Genomic DNA, 20,017 nt, shown 5'->3' with positions numbered 1-20,017 from the left:
AATTGTACGCCTGGTCTGAATTAACACTTGTGCCAGGCACATTTACATCCGTTAACGCTTGCCCAGTATGGCGACTGCTCTCACTTACCGGCCATACCCGTCTTGAGGAAGAAGCTTCCCGAGTGTCGTCCCTTGAGGAAGCGGTAGTGGGGCAACACGTGGTGCTCCTCGTCATCCGGCTCGTCCTTGGTCGTCTCGGCCCACGGGTATTGTTCGTTGATCACGCACTCGGTAGTGAATGAAAAACGGTCGGCCAGATCCTCGTACTCCTTCAATTTTTTCTTGATGCGTGCCAGGATGTGGAGCTTGTAGCGCGTCAGGTCCACGTGCAGCACAACCAGCCACGCTATGCCCACAACGCACATCACGATGCCGTATACCTAAGGAAAGCAAAACAATATAATCACACAGTCATCGGTGCACAATTCCTTGATGAGATCAGCTGAAACTAAAAAAAAATGTCCGTCGCGTTTTTTCTCTGGGCTTCAATAAAATGCGCACGTATCATGTGATGACGAATGGTGCAAATAGCGCTGTAAAACGAGATCTATTGTTGCTAGTTAGCGGTGTGTGTGGTCGTGCTGTAAGATACGCATTCGGGCGGGTTGGCTCATGATAACGAGAACAGAGCTAACATGGCAGGACGAAGATAGAACAGATAGAAATTCGCCGGTACGTTTCCCTGACGACACGCATTCTAGCATTCAACGGGCATCTGAAGTTTAACCTTGCCTGCAAGTCCCAGGGACTGATCCCACCCTCGTTGCGTCTTCAAAGGCCTCTGTCGACGAGATTTGGACTGAGCGTTGTTTCCAAGGCGGAACGGCACTTGCTCCAAGCAAGAATCATGGATTGCAAGGACCAAGCACGAATACTTAAGAATGACGCATTCTTTTCCCGACGGCGCCTTGAAGCTCAATGTCCAGACGAAGTAGCACGCATGCAAATGCACGCCAACTTTCAAGCCAACCTTCGCGCTCATAAAGACGAGCAATACCACGCCAAAAAGCTGGAAAGATTGAAGCAACGCCTCACACCACGGTTACCAGGCTCCCAAAAGAAGGTGGTGTACAACCTGTCCTCGTACCAGCCAAACAGCCCCGAGATGGCAGTCTTGAACCTCGGTCTCAACTTCAATATGGGTCCCGCAACAGACACGAAGAAGTTGGTATGTGCTGCTGAGCGTGCTGTCTGTTTGGTCGACCAGTCTCGCCGTGATGAGGCTCGCACACGCGTTGTAAACGTCTTGTCAAAGCTGCGCACTCAACCCACGGTGGCCCCCTTGTCCCAGCAGGAGCGTGATGCCGTCAAGAGGCTACGTGAGAATCATGACATTGTGATACCTCCTGCCTACAAGGGTAACGCTACTGTCCTTCTCGACAAAAGCAAGTACATCAAAAAAATGCACTTGCTTCTGAGTGATGAACAAACATACGCCCCGGCTGCAAGAGACCCTACACCTAAGCTACAAAGGGACTTGCAAAATCTTCTGTCCAACATCTTCCGCATGGTGCCGCCTCAACACAAGCAGCTGTATTATAAATTGCTTTGCCACAATGGATCAGCTCCAGCTATATACGGCCTACCGAAGGTACACAAGACCGATATCCCCCTGCGGCCTATAGTGGACTTCACTCGCTCCCCGCTCCACAGGCTGTCAGGTTTTCTTCACAGGGTCATCTCGGCCCTGGTAGGCAAAGGTGCTACCTATATACGCAACACGTATGACTTCATCGAAAAGGTCAAAGACACAATAGTCGATCCGGACGAAGTCTTGGTTTCCTTCAACGTTGTGTCACTTTTCACGAGTGTACCCATAGACATGGCCGTGGATGTGTGCGTTGCCGCCCTCGACAAGGACCCGACATTGCCCGAGCGATCTCCCCTCGAAGCGCACGACCTAGGCAGACTACTCAAGTTTTGCCTGTCGAACACCTATTTCACCTTTCAGGAGAAGTATTACCGGCAGTTACACGGTGCGGCGATGGGGGCGTCGATTTCGGTGACTGTTGCTAACCTAACAATGGAGGCTATTGAAGCTCGGGCACTTTCCTCGTTTACGCCAAAACCGAAGTGCTTTCTGAGGTATGTCGACGACTGCTTCAGTGTTTTGCAGCAGGAGAACCTCCACCTATTCACGGTTCACCTCAACAGTATGCATGCAGAAATTCAGTTCACAGTCGACGCGGAGTCTGAGGGCCAGCTACCGTTCTTGGACGCCCTGGTGAAACGCGATGGCTCAGGCTTGTCGTTCAAGGTGTTTAGGAAGCCCACTCACACTGGCCGCTACCTGAACTACATATCGGTGCACCCGGCTTCGCGAAAGGGATCTGTTGTCGGCTCTCTTCTTCGTCGGGCGGAAAGGGTATGCACGACAGGGGAGGACCGTGCGGGTGACAATGCACTGGTGCGGCAGGAGCTGATGGCGTGTGGTTACCCTGAGTACCTAATTGACTCAGTGGGGCGCCAGTTGGCTCGTGCAGTGCCCGCCCAATCTGGACCCACAGAGAAACGGGCCGCAATTCCGTATGTTCCGGGAGTAAGCGAGCCCTTTGCACGAGTTCTGCGGTCTTATGACGTGCAGGTTGCGCACGTCCCGTCCAGGAAGCTCCGGCACGAACTCGTACGTGTGAAGGACCCTCTTGAAAAGGAACGGTACTCGGGTGTTGTGTACGTCATACCCTGTGCGAACTGCCCTTACGTCTACGTGGGGGAAACCGGCAAATTCAAGACGAGACTTCAACAGCACAAGAATGACGTTAAGAATAAACATGTTGCGTCCAATGCCGTGGCCGAACACTTCGCAACTACGTCACACGCTATCAGCTGGAAAGATGCCCGTGTGATTGCCAGGGAAAAGAATCGCGCTACACGCCTTTATCTGGACTCCCTGATCATCCAAACTACGCCGCACACCCTTAATCGCAACGAGGGTAATCTTCCTCTGATGTACGCCAGGTCTCTTGGTCACGTGATGCGCCGCGCATAAAAAGGCGAACTGCTGTGCCGATCTTTTATTGTGAACATGGTTCCCGTGGGGGAGCCGAAACATCAATACATTCCTTTTTAAATCATTTGGTCGGTGTCCGGATCCCTTTAACTAGTATGTTTCATCCCGGCCAGACGGGTTTCCGTCATACTCTCAACTTCATCCAGCACGAAAGTAGAACGTATCCTTGCAGATGTAATTTAATGTTCACTGTACATTGATATAAGAGAGCGTGCACAATCTATCCTGTTGTTTGGCAGCTATACACCGTGGATGCACCCGCGTTGACGCATGTTGTTACATCTACATCCCGATGGCTAACGTCCATGTTCAATGATTGAACAAGCCTTTGTGGTAGCTGTAGTAGTTAACGGTCAGAGCGTAATCAGAGAAAGCGGTGTGACAACCAGAAGAGCGTTGCTGATTGTTCACAGAACTTCGGCTAAAGTCGTCATCCCGCGGCATGTTAAACAGTTATTGAACGCCACGGCCGGATTAGAGGTAAACGCAACGCGCGTCGTGTCTGCTCTCTAGCCCGGCCGCGATTTTTCTAGGGGCGAGCGTAAGATGGGAACGCGGCGTTACAGCCAGGCGACGCAGGTGCGCGTCGCAGAGGTATTAAATGCGAAGCATTTCTTAGCGAACCTTTGGCACTTTGAGCGTTTCTATCTATCTATCTGTCTATCTATCTATCTAGCCGCCTACGTCTGGGTGCCCTCATGATCGCCTCCCTAACTTGGTGTACACCAAAATTGGCATGGGAAGGTAAGAGGATTTGGCGAATATGACTGTCGGCTCATGACATGAATGACGCGAAAATCCCGTGGCGTACGTCGTCAAACCCTTTCCTCCAGACACATGTGGCACATACCCATTTACCACGGGCCGCGGTGTACGGTTATGCGCCACAGGTGATTGACAGTTTATATCTACCCAGGAACGGCGAGAACAGACATTGGTAATATAAATCAGAGAGCGTCAAGAAAAACCGACATTGGTAGCGTTGACCCGACGAATGGAAAGAATAAGAACTAGGATCCCAGCAGGAATCGAACCCAAGCATTCTGCGTGGAAATCAGGTATTCTACCACAGAGCCACGCCAGGTCTGTAAACTGGTTTGAAAGAACAGCCTCTGCAGGCGTAATTTCGGTGCAACGTCACTTGTGTTTGTGGTGCCGCCTATCTAATTTTACAAGAAAGCAATAAACACTACATATGTACTCCTGCGTTACAGGCGTCATATCAGATCAACGTCTGTGGTTCTAATGGTGGCTCCGCTTTTATAGTAGTCAATTAAGCATTACATTTGTATTCCTGTGATGCAGCAAGCTATATTGAAGCACTTCTCGACCCCGGGTGAATACATTAACGAAAGTTACGTGTGATATTCACATGATTGCACCATAAAGTGCACTTAGTTTCAATAATACTGACATATGTAATTTAACGTGAGGGCTGACGTTACGTCGCACCATCAGTTACCCTTTCACCGCCATTGTTGTCAACGTGCTTGGTAAGCCCACGATGTGCACATAGATACTACATTTACAAAAACGCGTCTATCCACCTCGTAACGCTTGGCTCAAAGCCATAAAGCACAGTATAGATGTACTCGCTGACTGCTTCGCATGAAACTGATTCCCACAACGCGTGGGACCTGCCGAATTTTTTTTTTTGGTAGGGTTGAATGCTATTAGCGAGGCCGAAGATTCGGCAAAGGTCGCTACTACAATAAGGTGCGTATTTGGGCCGGTTGGTACATGTTCAACGATACGAGAAACAGCGCGACACACGGGACAGTGAAAGAGACGGACCAGCGCTTGGTACGTCTCTTTCACTGTCCCGTGTGTCGCGCTGTTTCTCGTATCGTCGCTACTACGCGGTGTGTTAAGGCGTCGACAAAATTTCCCTTCCATTGGGAGCGTGCCGAATGGGATGGACGCATAGGAACGACGCGTTGCAGGAGCGAATTGTGGAGGCCACGGGCATGATGTATTACTTCACTTTACCACTCCCAGACAACGACACTACTCCGCCAACCAAGAGCACTGTGAGAGGAAAGTATCAGATATAAACAGCGGGATTGTAACGCCTCCAGAATGTGTGACTGTGGCGCAATGGATACGGTGACCGTCATCTGTTGTCGCGGACCGAGTGGTCGTGGGTTCGGCTCCCTTTGACTGAACTTTTTTTAACGCAAAGTGTTTTATGCCGGGGTCCACCACGGCTCCAATGACGTATTTCCGTCACGGATATGACGTAAAATATACACTAACAGATGGGAAAGAAAAAACTTTAAGTACCGCAGCCGAGAGTCGAACCTACAACCCCTGTGGCCAAGTCGGTGCGAACCGACTCGGACACAGATGGCACGTTCTTCAGCATGCTAACGGCAAGCTATTTATGTACGCCATTTACCATTTCAGGTACACAGATATCGGTGACACTACAGCGTGTGTTCGCTATCACTAGCGAGTTGGCGCGAAGGGCTCGAAGGGCGCGCTTTAACGCTCGTCACCGCACGCGTTGCTATGCGTGCGCCTCCACAGTGCGTGGTCGCTTCTGCGCGCGAGCTTATGTCGTGATGGGGGGTGGCTTGTACGTCTTGTGCTGTTTGCGTTGAAATTACAGTGAGCGCGAATGTTACTTCGCTCACTGCAGCGGCCGCTTTTGCGAAAGGAGCGCGCTGCTCACACACAAATAAGTTACAACTGTGACAGTTCGTGCTCATCCAATGTATACTTGTGCGTTCGTTTCGTGCGTCCTCCTTCGGGTTTGAGCAGCGCGCTTTAACCGTCGAGCTGTGACAGTTGTTAGTTCGCGCTCATCCTGCGTATGTTAAAAGCGAAGCATTTCTTAGCGAACCTTTCGCACTTTGAGCGTTTCTTTCTATCTATCTATCTATCTATCTATCTATCTATCTATCTATCTATCTGGCCGCCTACGTCTGGGTGCTCTCATGATCGGCTCCTTAACTTGGTGTAGATCAAAGTTGGCATGGGAGGGCAAGAGGATTTGACCAATATGACTATCGGGTCATGACATGAATAACGTGAAAATCCTGTCGCGTACGTCGTCAAACTCTTTCCTCCAGACACGTGTGGCACATACCCGTTTACCACGGGCCGCGGTGTACAGGTATGCGCCACAGGTGATGGAAATTTCTATCTACCCAGGAACGCCGACAGCATACGTTGGTAATTTAAATGCGAGAGCATTAAGAAAAACTGACACAGGCAGCGTTGACCCGACGAATGCAAAGAATAAATATCAGGCTCCCAGCAGGAATCGAACCCAAACATTCTGCGTGGCAATCAAGTATTCTATCACAGAGCCACACCAACTCACGAAGCTGCTTTGGAAAAAGACCCTACGCTGGCGTAATGTTGGTGAATTGTCAATTTCGGTGGCACTGCTGGCTATCTCACTTTATCAACATTGCATATGTACTGCATTGCATTGCATATGTACACAGGCGTCATATTAGATTAACGTCTGTGGTTCCAGTGTTGGCTGAACTTTTATAGGAGTCTAATAAACGTTACATTTGTATTGCTATGATTCAGCAAGCTATAATGAAGCATTGCTTAAAACCGGAGGAATACATTAACGAATGTCACGTAAAATATTCATGTGATGGCACCATAAAGTGCACTTAGCTTCGATAATGCTAAGGTATGTGCTCTAACGTGAGGGCTGATGTTACGTCGCAGCATAAGTTACCATTTAAACGCCAGTGTTGTCGACGTTCCTGGTAAGTCCACGATGTGCACACAGCTTCTACACTTAGAAAAACAGGTCGATCCACCTCGAAACGTTTGGCTCAAAGTAATAAAATACAGCATAGAAGTACTCGCTGACTGCTACGCATGAAACTGATTCCCACAACGCTTGGGATCTGCCGAATTTTTGACAGTTAAATAACAGGGTCGTTAAAAGCAAGGTCTCAATTAACGCTGTATTACGTAGCGTGGGCCTAATTAACTCAGCCTTAGCATGGGAGAGCTTAGTTAGCGTCGTCTCAATTAACGTGTTCCGAGCAAATTGTGGCTTTATTAGCATGCTTTTGGCATGTATTGACTTAGTCAGCCAGCTCTACCGCCGTGCTAATGAGCTAATCAGGCGGGCGCACGGGGAGCGAGCAGAAGATGAAGTGAACGAAGAGAACGCGCACCGGCCGAGCAGCGCGATGAAAGGGAGAGCCCGATAACGATGATGGCACTTTTCTGGTAGCACCAACTTCATTCCAATCCCTTCAATTGCTATTTCACTTGATATGTGCCGTTACAATATTGATTACGTCACAATTTGATTCGCTTAACGTTTAGACCCAATTGTTATTTTCCGACTCTCATACAGCTCGTTCACTTCAGCTTAATATGTCACTGCGAGCCCATAGAAACTACGAGGGTCTCTTACGCTATCGCAAGGACGACTCGAAGGCGAAAGACTGAGTGCCGTCAGAAATGGACGAGGCGCCCTGATCATCGTGCCTCCTTTGGTGCCTGCATATACCACATAATCCACTACGCCATGGCTCAGCGTCTTCTACAGCGCGCCCTGTCCGCCTTACTCTGCAGCCGTCAGTAGGTCGAGCCACGCGAGCGCTGTTTTATTTCAACACGAAATTACGCGTTACAAAACAACCGCCGGTTACGTAGGCTCCCTAGATGTATTTATCCTAGCCCTCCCCCCTAGGAAAGCATTGTGCACCTAGCGCGGTTTCGCAATGCCAATCCAGGATTGGCGGCACATCACCTGGTTTAGCACGGCCTGCGTGATCAGCCACCTTGGACCAAGCTACGATTGCAGGTTTTTGGGTGTAGCGCCGCGTACGAATTGGTAAGAAAGAAGATGACAGGAAAGAGGCGCACTCGCAACTGAGTTTTTTTAATGCGAAGCATTTCTTAGCGAACTTCTGCAGCTTTGAGCGTATCTATCTATCTATCTATCTATCTATCTATCTATCTATCTATCTATCTATCTATCTATCTATCTATCTATCTATCTATCTATCTATCTATCTATCTATCTATCTATCTATCTATCTATCTATCTATCTGTCTATCTATCTAGCCGCCTACGACTTTGTGCTCTCCTGGCCGTTTCGTTAATCGGATGTATACCAAAATTGGTGTGTCATAACATGGCTTTATTACGAACATAAGTGACAGGTCATATCATAAAAATCATGGCACGCATGTCATGAACAGCATGATTTACATTCCACGGCCTTTGGGCTCTTGTGGCCGTTCCGTTAATTCCATACATACCAAAATTGGTACGGCGTGACAAGAGTTCATGGCGAACATAATGACAGGTCCTAACATGCAAATCATGACGCGCATGTCATGTGCAGCATGATTTACATGACATGGTCTCGGGGCGCTCGCGGCCGTTTAAATGAAGGGCTACATACGAAAACTGGTATGACGAGACATTTCTGTGTGACGAACATAACTGACACGTGGTAACATGAAAATCATGATATGCATGTCATGTATGACATGATTTACATGCCACGCTCATGGCGCACTCGCGGCCGTTTCGCTAGATTGATATACACCAAAATTGGTACTGTGCGATGTGACTTTATGAAGGACATGAATAACAGGTGGTAGCATGAACACCATGACATCAATGACATGTATGTCATGATTTACATGCCTCTCTCATGGTGCATTCGCGTCCGTTTCGCTTGCGTGATATACACCAAAATTGGTGTTACGCGACACGACAGTATGACGAACATAAGTGAGCCGTGGTAGCATGAAAATCATGACATGCAAGTCATGTACGACCTGATTTACATACCACGCTCATGATGCGCTAGCGGCAGTTTCAGTAGATTGGTATACACCAAAATTGGTATTGCGCGATGTGACTGCATGAAGAACATGAATGACAGTTGGTAAGATGAAAACCATGACATGCATGTCATGTATGTCATGATTTAATTGCCACGCTCATGATGCATTCGCGGCCGCTTCGCTAGCTCGATGTGCACCAAAATTGGTATTGCGCGAAGCGACTGTATGACGAAGGTAAATGAGACGTGGTAGCATGAAAATCATGACATGCATGACATGCACGACATGATTTACATGTCATGCTCATGACGCACTCGTGCCGTTTCGCTTGCTTGACATACACCAAAATTGATATTGCGCGACGCGACTGCATGACGAACGTAAATGACAGGTGGTAACATGGAAATCATGACATGCAGGTTATGTATGTCATGAATTTTTTTGCGTCGATTGCAAATATAAAGCTATGAAAATCACCACGTGTTACCTCTAACACTGCCACATAGTAAAACCAGATAAAACCAGATAAAATGGCCTACCACACTAATCATCGAGATAGCCTATTTCACATGAAAATAGGTCAAGAGACGGCTTGCTGATGCATCTGCTGCCCAACTTGTTGATGATATACGCTTCAAATAACTCACGCTCTTGTTTTCTTCTGTATCTTTTAAGTAATTTCTTCTATATCTTTTAAGTAAACCTGCAATGAAATACCAACTAGCCTGCATTGACACCCTTGTCAAGCAACGATGTCATGTGATGACAGTGTAGGCTTATGCCACAGGAGCAAAGGAACGAGACGGCTGAACCAGAATCGATGCCAGCAGGGACCACGAGCCGTGGCCTCACGTGCCACTGCGAAGCGCCGTCTATGTTTTTAGATGTGAAGCATCTTATAGCGGAGTTCAATCCGGTGGTGGTGGTGGTGGTGGTGTGCGGCGTGACCACCCTTACTGCGCATGCGCAAACCCTCTCCACTTCCCCTCTTCTCCCCATCTCCTCCCCTCCCCGTTCCCCCTCTTCCCTTCCCCTCGCCACATCACTTCGCCCCTTCCCTTCCCCCTCCCCCTCTCCTCCCCCTCTCCACATCTCCTCTCCACTCCTCCTATCCCCTCCCCTCTCACCGCCCCTCTCCACTTCCCTTCTCCCATTTCCCCTCACCACTCCACCTCTGAAACGCGGGCTGTACATGCCGAAACACTGCTTCGCATCGCCTCATGGTCCCCTTTAGCGGGAGATGGTGTGATTTTTAGATGCGAAGTATCTTCCGTTCAATCCGGTGGTGGTGGTGGTGTGCGGCGTGACCACCCTTACTGCGCATGCGCATACCTTCTGCCACTCACCCTCTCCCCTCCCCCTCTCCACATCCCCTCTCCCCTCCTTCTCTCCACTTTCCCTTCCCGCTCTTCCTCTGAAACGCGGGCTAGACATGCCGAAATTCTCTCCTGCGCAACGCCGCGATGAGCACCAGCGCATGCGCGTCCCCTCCCCCTCTGTCTCCTCTTCTACGCTGCCCCCTCTCGCACGCCTGCCGACCGCGTTCCCCGCTCGCCCTGTGAGAATTAACGGCCAGGCTAGAGGGAAGACAAGACGCGCGTAGCGTTCCTCTTCGCGTTCCACGACGCGAGGTCGGTAGCATGCCCAGCGAACGGCAACGGAACGCGATCGTGCAAATGCTCCGGCTTCGCATCGCCTCATGGTCCCCTTTAGCGGGAAATGGTGTAATTTTCTTCTCTTGAGGTCCTGCGCTCTCCGCTTTCGTTCACCACCCAAAGGAGGGCGCTACAACGGCAATATATGGTGTTACGGCACATGACGTCACGCCAGAATTTGTGACGTCATAATGACACCTCAAATTTTTACAATCTGTGCCGTCATGATGACGTCATATGGTGATGTCCTCACGTGATGATGATTTTTGCCCCACTCGTCCCCGACGCCGCAGGACGCGAGACACCGACGGCCAAACTTTGTGTTTATTGAGGCATATAAGCCTTTCGCCTTAAAATAAAATACGCAGTGCGGCTGGAGTCACATGAAGTGTTTTTACTGTTCACCGCTAAAACGCCGTAAGAAAAATCTCGGTGCACAAAACCCGCGCCAGTGCAAAGGCGCATTGCGAAGCAAATTATAATTCTATTCGACTTCATTAACTCATCATATGCAGCTTCAGTCAGTGTAAAGGCAAGGTTTTTTTTGTTGTTTTATACAGCTGCGATGTATGCGCTGGCTGTATCACACAAATAACGTAACCTTTTCACATGCATTGCAAAGTTCGAATTTATTCTGTTTTGCGTTTCCTTTCTTATAGAACAGTGGTTCACAGATGGGGTTCCGAAGGGCCCAGGTGTTCCCTGGAGCCGTTTAGGGGTCCCGCGACGCCATCACCCGCCGAAAAAAAAAGGTTTTTGGAGGCGAGTTTACCTATTCCCAGTTCCAGGTCCTGCTCCAAGAACTGCAGCAACATTCTGAGCAAGATAACCTCGGCTTCCCCAATGCGTCAATTAAACAACGCCAGGCCTGCGCCGAAAGCGCAACACAGTCACAGCGAAAGCTAGAAGAACGGCAGTTCTAGAACTCGTGATAAACTCTCTTGTGGCTACAAATACAATTACACTAGCAAGGCACCCACTGCGCCATAAATCATAATTTTTGTGAAGTTGGGAAGCACCCACTACGCCATTATTCTTCCTTCTGCGGAGAAGCAAAAGAGAGAGGGACATAACTTTATTTTTGTCCTTGCTGGGGTCAAGGGAGGCGGGGGCCGGGAGACTAGGACTACCGAAGCCCCCCTTCCTCAGGCGGCGTTTAATCTTGCCCTACGGTAATGCATGACAATTTCACCATACGTGACCATTCTTTCTTTCGCGTGGCCGCACCAGGACTCGACTTCTTCGTCCTCAGCCTGCTGGGCTCGTCGGGAGGGTAGCTGCTCTGATGACGGGTGACGCGCCCGGCGGACGATTTCTCGGGCAGCGTCGTGAGCGGCTTCGTTCCCGGCAAGGCCCGAATGACCCGGAGCCCAGATTAAATGAACTTGGCGGCGACGAGATGGGGATGTGCTTGCAAATATGCGGTTCGCTTGCGGTGAAATGAGGCCCTTGGTGAAGTTGCGGATATCTGTCTTGCTGTCACTAACAATAAAAGAGGCGGTAGTCGTCGCGTAGGCTAAAGCGATGCCGCGAGGTACCAGCTACACATCTGTAAGGCATTATGTGCAGTTTGTTGATGCGACGGCTGATGACGATGAATTATGGCTGAACCCTTTGTTATGAGTTGGAAGCTTTTAATGACCCGCTATAGTTACGTAGTTCGCATTGTGTGACACCCGTTCATTATTTCACTCTCCCACAATGCTACTTAACATACATTAACATGGGAAAGAAAAAGACAGAAAGAAAGAACTTTATTGAGACCCTGTGGAAATGGACCATGGTCATTCTCGCAGAAGATACACATCAAGCTTGGACTGACAGACGCTACTGTGAGCTGGAGAAGCTTGCAGACCAGACAACGGAATTTCTCTGGCATCGTACGCAAGTTAACCTTCCGCCGAGGCCGAACCAAGAAAGGACGGCCCACAATAATGTAACTGTCATAGGTAATTGCAGCCAACCGGGCGGCGTCTGCGGTAGCTTGGGCAACGGAACAAGTACAGCTTCGAGCCGGCTGTCCGGCGTCATCAGCTCCTGGTCATGGCAAGGCAACCAGCCTTTCGCACGGACGTTCGTGAACGGGAACGACCTACCAGCGATGCAGTGAATTGTGTTCTGTCAACAGCCGGCTGTCACCTACCTAAGAAACCTCCCTTCGAATACGTAGTCGACACACTGGAAAAGCGCAGCCTAGCCTTAATCCAAACCGACAAAGAAGGGGTTTTAGCCTCATAGACAAAGGAACGTTCAATAAGAAAGCCATAGCCACTGGGGAAAAAAAAACTTGAAGCCTTGCAGTTATAAACCGAAGCTTCAAAAAAGGAAGGCCATCAGAATGCTCAAGCACTTTAACCTGGAACACCGTGGAAAAATGTTGAAAAAGCAGCATCCAGCAAAGCATTTTTTTAGCAGTGTCTGGTATGATGCATTTTCAATGAACGTAGAAGAACTTTTTGATTCCGTTCCGCACGGTGGCTTTTGTAGCGCAGTGCGAGAGGTAATTATTGAAAATGGTGAAATCATGTTCCGGAATGCCACGGAGGTAAGTTGTGAAAACTTCATATCCTTACTTCAGTTCTATCTAAACTCAACGGCAATTAGCTTTACTGAGCGGTACTATGTGCAAAGATCGGGCATCTGCATGGATTCGTCAGTAGACCCAGCGTTATGGGACATTTTCTTATCAGCTGCTAACACAAGCTTGGCCCCAGAAATGGAAAAGCTTAAGGTCACTAAAGTTTACAGATATGTGGATGACTACCTCGTCACCTTAAATTGCGAAGGCAGCACCATTCCCGATTCAGTTAATTAATATATTTCGCACGCCTTTGACAAAGCAGGTGAAGGGCTTCCGTTCACAAGGGAAATGGAAGAAGACAACACCATTCACTTTCTTGATTTGAAGCTGTTCTTCAAGAGCAACCACATTTGCTGGATGTATAATCAAATAGCTAAGAAATGTATGTTGCCCTATGGCAGCGCCCGCTCGAAACTTGTAAAGAGAGGTATCATCATGACCTGCCTGAAAGCGTCGATAGAAAAAAAACCTGCCATCATCAAATGCAAGCTAGCTTTGAACTGCAAATTGCCCGCCTTAAAGCTCCAAAGTTCCATGCTTTGCTTGTTTCCAATGTATGCGAGTACCTTCTACAGAAGCTTAAGGGTACTGGAAGCTATGACAGTATTGAGCGTGTGCGGCAACCAACGATAGCTCTTGCGTACGTACACTGTATCTCGCACAACTTGAAAAAGGTACTCACAAAGTACAACCTCAATGTCTTGTTCACGGCTGCGTGCAAGCTCTCAACGGTTTGCTTCCTGACGTCAAAAAGGAAGAGCAAGGATTGTGACCAGAGACATGACACTATTTCCACCGCATGTGCCACGAATGTCGCATGTAAGATGGCCCTCAGCCGCGATAGAGTATACATAGGGCCAACGGGTCGGTGTTTCTATGAGAGGGCATGCGTTGTCACTTAAGAACAACTTGGGGGGGGGGGGGGGTATTTGGCCGAGCATTGCAAAAGATGAGGGTGTACACCTGAGCTTGCGCAAACAAGTGTCCTAAAGAGGGCACTAGATAGGACGGAATTTGTGGAAGCAAATTCCGTCCTATCTAGTGCAGCAAATTCCGGTGACAGATGCATTAGCACGCCTTCAATAACACTCTTGAAGAGAGAAGTGACCTTCTTGGAAGGACAAGTTTAATTTCCTGTTCTTAGACTATTATACATTTAACGATTTAGCCATGTTTCTCGTGTTTTCACATTCCTCTTTTATTGACGCACCTGTTGCTCCCTCTATGTCTTGTCGCCGGTATTTTAGATGCGGAAACATGTTATTTATTTATTTATTTATAAATTTATTTATTTTACAATAATGCTAGCCCCGTTAGGGGCCGTAGCAGGGTGGTATTTACATCAATACAAACCAAAAGAACAATACAGTAGAAGAAAACATAATCATAAAGATAAGTCACAAACTATTTTCAATGAGCGCCTGGAATTCTTCTATATTGTTCACTTCAACCAATGTACTATCCAGCATGTTCCACTCGAATACCGTGCGAGGGAATGCTTGAAAACATTGTTTCTTGTTTGAAACTAAAGTGAAAGGATTTCTGCCTCTTGTGGCATAACCTGAGGAAAACATGACGTATTCTTGAGCGTGGCTTTTTAGTCCGCCTTTGACAACTTTAAACAGAAAATTTAGGCGAACAATTTTATTTCGGTCAGATAATGTCCGCAAACCTGCTGTACCTTTCAGTTCAGTAACAGATGTAACACCATACTGATTGAAAATAAACCTGACTGCTTTATCTTGCACCCTTTCCAGTTTATTGATATCAACAGCGTTAAAGGGGCCCTGCGACACCTTTCTGAGTTATATTGGAATAGTCTCATTATTGACGTATGACTCTTCACTAGTCATATGCCGCAAAAATGTTTCGAATCCGTCAAGTCTAAGTGGTGTTACCAAATTATAGAAATCACGTTCCGCAGCTTTCTCCCTCTGCTCAACGCCTCCAGCGCGCGGAAAGCTGCGCGGGGCGTGGAGGGGAGGAGTGCGGAGGTGCGAGGAGGCGCCGAAGAGTTACGTCAGCGCCGGTGGCATTTCTTTTCTTCATTTTTTTCTCTCTGGCGTCTGGGCGCAACCACGTGGTCTGTGGCGCCACTTCCGGTCGGCTTGCGTGGCCCTTGTCGAGCGGAGCACATCACACCGTGTATTGCGCGTGCTTGAAAACTGCGAGTCGGTTTGGTAATGTTGGGTGTGCACCTCGAACTGCCGTAGTGTTTTCATCGCTCTGCCAACCATGGACGCAAACCTGCGTGCGCGTTTGGAACGAATGACAGCTGAGATGGGCTTCGACCCACACTCCGATACACCGCCTCGTCGCACTGCTCGCGCTTGAATCGTATACAACACGGCAAAGCTGCGTGCACCCTTCTCCCAGTGGCGGTACCTCGATGCTGTTTGCTCTTCGAATGCGAGCGCACAGCGAGTGCGGGCTAACAACAAAGAACTAAAGACTAGAAGAAAGGATCGTGGGGCATCGGGCCGGCGCGGACCCATCCTCCGGCTGTCTGCAGCTACCGTGAAAATGAGTCTGTTTGGTTGCTGTGTAGCGGTTTCTCGGGAACGTGAGACTACGGGGAGGTTACGCCGAGGTACGGCTCAATGACATACTGAACAGACAGCGAACTGGACTCTCGCCATACAGCGAACACAGGTATCCTAAACTAGCCGGCGCCAGCATTGTTATCGGAGAAATGCTGCACCCCTGCCTCGGTCGGTCGTGAGAACGTGCCGACGATGCAGTTTCCAGCTGATGAGGCAACACTCGAACGGATGCCACTCTCAACGGCAACTGGCGATGGTCAAAAGCGCAGAAATATTCACGATTTCAGCACAGCGCATGGTGAAGAAAACGCAACCACGCAACTACGAGCAGACGAGCTGTCGGTGAGACCGGAAGTGCTAATAATAATGTTTCTTCGGTGTTTTAACGGCATAACACAATATAAACATACATATTATCTACTTATTGAAATCAAAATTAACAACGAAGGTAATAATGAGGCTGTTATCGTGATTATAACATCAGCAGATTATAACACATTGGTGGAACTGCTGACAATCGCGTCATATATTGCGGACTAATCCATCATTTGTCGAGAGAAGAGGGAGCGATTTGCAGCTGATTTGAGAATTTATTCTAAATTCCAGGCCGCGCGCTCCGCTATAATATTTGGCTCGCGTGTTCTCGGGACCCTCGACAACCGATTGGCAGCGCTTTTTGACCCTGGTCAAAAAGTGTTGCAGGGCCCCTTTAAATTTAAATGGGTCCCATATTATACTGCCATATTCAAGCAGGGGTATAACCAAAGACTTGTATGCTAAAAGTTTAATATCTTTATGTAATTCTGTCATGGCGATTTTAGCAATGTGGTTTATATGATGACTCCAACGCAGATCACGACTTACGTGAAGACATAAGTACTTGTATTCTGAAACACGTAAAAGTTGGTTATCGTCGGCTGAATAGTCATAAATCATTGGGTGCTTCTTTTTTGTAATAGTCAGAACAACACTTTTAGCATAATTCACGCACATCTGCCATGTATCGCACCATTGCATTATGCGATTGAGGTCAGCATTCAGTCATACTTGATCATCATGCGAATTTATAACAGAATATAAAACACAATCGTCCGCGTGCAGCCCAAGTCTTGAGTTGCACCCGTCACCAATGTCATTTATGAAAAGCAAGAAAAGCAAAGGTCCCCGTACGGAACCGTGGGGAACTCCCGATACGACCGGAAGTTTACTTGGAAGTTCATTCTACACAACATACTGCTGCCGAGATGTCAGGTATGCTTGTAGCCAATTAGAAAGCTGGTTGTTTTTCAGTATTCCGTGTAACTTAATTTATAGTTTGGTGTGGGAGGTTTTATAAAATGTCTTGGCGAAGTCGAAGGACACTGTATCGATTTGACTTCTGTCGTTTATAGCGCAGGCGAAGTCATGAACTGCTTCAATGAGTTGGGTTATGCTCGAAAACCTCGCCTAAAGCCATGCTGACCGGCTGAGAGAATAGAATGAGTATCAAGAAAGGAAGTAATGTGTTTATGTATGATGTGCTCTAACAACTTACAGCAGAAACAGGTTAGAGCTATAGGCCGATAATTTGTAATAAGTTGTTTGTTACCACTTTTGAAAAAAGGCTTTATTTTGGACGGTGTCCAGTCGTCCGACAATGTACCTGATGAGAGAGATGCATTGAATATGACTGTGAGAAATTTAGACGACCACTCAGCATACCTTTTTAAAAACATGTTAGGTATATCATCTGGTCCAGGGGATTTCTTCTCGTCTAACTTCAAGAAAAGGTTAATCACTCCTGCTTAATCAATTTCCAAATCATCAATGGCAGGTAGGTTTTCAAATCCAGCAAAATGAGGTGTGCGTGCGTTATCGCATGTGAAGACGGACTTGAAATGTTCGGTAAAAGCGTCGGATATCACTGTTTCATCAGACGTTAAGTGATCGTTTATCACGAAGGTGTTAGTACGAGATGTTTTTGGCGATATGTATCTCGAAAATTTAGCAGGTGTTTCTTTTATTAGCCTACTTAAATGAACTGTAGTGAAGAGTACGAGACGACGACGAAGCAGCCAAGAAAGCAAGCCACATCGTGAGTGGTAGCCACGCGACCCGAGCTTGCGCTTGCTTGGATTTTGGACCCTCGACGTTCCTCATCGTTCCTTCACGTTTGTACTGAATAAACCACGTGACATTTGGTGGAGGTGCGGGGTTTCCCCTACGACCCTGGATCTTCGCTCCCGTAAGCTTCCCCCCCTTCGTGATACCAACATGGCCACCGAGACTCCTTCCCAGCCTGGCCCTTCGGCTGTCCACGTCACTTGTGGCGCCGTGTATCCTCAGCGGGACCCCCCCATCTTCTCGGGCTCCGGTGAATCGGACGTGGACGAGTGGCTGTCGAGGTATGACAAAGTCAGCGCCAGCAACAGATGGGACGATTCAATGAAGCTTGGGTATGTGCAATTCTACCTTGCCGACATAGCCCAACTGTGGTATCACAACCACGAGGCCGAGCTTCCATCTTGGTCAGCTTTCAAGACTGCTATCAACGACGTCTTTGGACGGCCTGCGGCTCGCAAGCTTCTCGCCGAGCAGCGCTTGCGTCAGCGTGCACAACAACCGGGTGAGACCTACACGGGTTACATCGAGGATGTCCTCCATCTGTGCACCCGCGTCGACCCCGCTATGCCTGAGGAGGTCAGAATCAACCACATCTTGAAGGGCATCGAGGACGGCGCCTTCCAGCTGCTGCTCGCGCGGAATCCCACCACAGTCGCTGCGCTAGTTTCCCTCTGTCAGAGTTTCGACGAATTGCGCAGGCAGCGCGCGATCGCCCGTCAGGCCCTCCCGACCCCCGACACGCTCTCCAGCTTGCAGCTAGCTGTCCCTCCGGCCGCTCAGCCGACTCTCCAGCCCACGATCAAAGACTTCATCCGTGAAGAAGTCGCACGCCAGCTGTCCTTACTGCCGCTCACTCACGAGCCGGCGCATCCTCTGGCTCCGGGCATTCAACAAGCCATTCGGACGCAAGTTGCTGAGGCTCTCCCACCCATGTTCCAACAACCGCCCGTCACTGCGCCGCTTACCTACGCCGCCGTTGCTGCGCGGCCCCCTCAACAGCCTATGCCCTCTGCTCCACCTCGACCACTGATGCCGTCCCATGCCTTGGCGACCACCGCGTATCACCAATCTATGCCTTACGCTCCACCTCGCTCACTTACTCCGCCCCGTGTCTTGCCAACATCCGCGTATGCTTCGTCGCCGCCCATTCCAAACCCCTCGGCTCCGTCTTTCCGCCGCTCCGACGCGTGGCGAACCCCGGACAATCGGCCCATCTGTTTCTCCTGTGGCCTCGCCGGCCACGTCGCTCGCCATTGTCGCCTGGTTCCTCCAACATTCGACGCCGTGGGCATGCCAGTTGCGTCGTCGTCCAGGTCGCCCCCAAACTACGCCCCTCCTCACTTCGACGCCGACGGCAGGCCGGTCGCGTCGTCGTCCCGGTCGCCACCGGAGTATGCCCGTGATCAACGACCCAACGACACCCACCGGTCACCGTCCCCTCGGCGACGCTCCCTGTCACCTATGCGTCGCCGACCTGCTGCGCAACAGGGAAACTGATCGCTGCAGTTCCGGAGGCAAGAACTGCATGCGAAGCGAACTGCCCAAGGCCTCCGTCTTTTTCGCCGCAAAACGTTATCGACGTCAATGTTGAAGGGACCACGGCCCAAGCGCTAATTGATACCGGGGCCGCCGTTTCCGTAATCTGCGAGAGCCTCTGCCGCCAGTTAAAAAAAGTGACCCCGTCGCTCTCAGGACTCATGCTCCGCACTGCGAACTCGCAGTTCATAGCACCTTCAGCCGTGTGCACCGCGCGCGTTAATATTCAAGGCGAACTTTACGTCATTGAGTTTTTCGTGCTGCCGTCCTGCTCTCACGACGTTATCCTCGGCTGGGACTTCCTTTCACGTCATCGCGCCATCATAGATTGCGCCCGAGCAGAAGTCGCCCTTACGCCGCTGCAATCTTCTGTTTCGGGGCCTACCATATCTGACGCATGTAAACTTGTCATTGCTGCCGACGCTGACGTAGCCCCAAACACGTCCACCCTTGTCGCCTTGACTTGTCCGGCCGCTCGAATAAACCACGGACGCGAATAAACCACGTGACAGAACATTATAAAAAGAATTCCGCTCATGACGAATTTCACTTTTAAGCTTCGAGGACAAGAGCTTGACTTCATCACGTATGTTATCAGTGCTGCGTTTCTTCTTTTGCTTTATAAGGCGACTGATTTTCCTTTTTAGGTGAATAATATTTCTCGTGATCCACGGATTACACGCATTTATTTTCTCAAGCTTACACGGGACGAAGAGCTGAATACAAGCATGCACAGTCTTCTTGAACTTTACGACGTTGCGTTTACGTTATCGGAATCGTTTATTGCACTTTCAAGAAC

At 49.2% G+C, this 20,017-nt stretch overlaps 1 protein-coding gene across 1 annotated transcript in view; it reads right to left on the bottom strand.

The window, feature by feature from the left end:
• LOC119381034 (proton channel OtopLc) overlaps window positions 1-20,017 on the bottom strand; it is a 531,927-nt gene that overhangs the window by 105,857 nt on the left and 406,053 nt on the right. Inside the window, exon 4 of the mRNA XM_049412134.1 lies at window positions 89-380. Coding sequence (XP_049268091.1) covers window positions 89-380 — 292 coding nt within the window. The remainder of the gene's footprint in view (window positions 1-88; window positions 381-20,017) is intronic.

This window comes from Rhipicephalus sanguineus, chromosome 2 (assembly GCF_013339695.2).
Source record: "Rhipicephalus sanguineus isolate Rsan-2018 chromosome 2, BIME_Rsan_1.4, whole genome shotgun sequence".
NCBI classification, from domain to species: Eukaryota; Metazoa; Arthropoda; class Arachnida; order Ixodida; family Ixodidae; genus Rhipicephalus; species Rhipicephalus sanguineus.
This window is presented reverse-complemented; position numbering and strand designations above follow the sequence as displayed.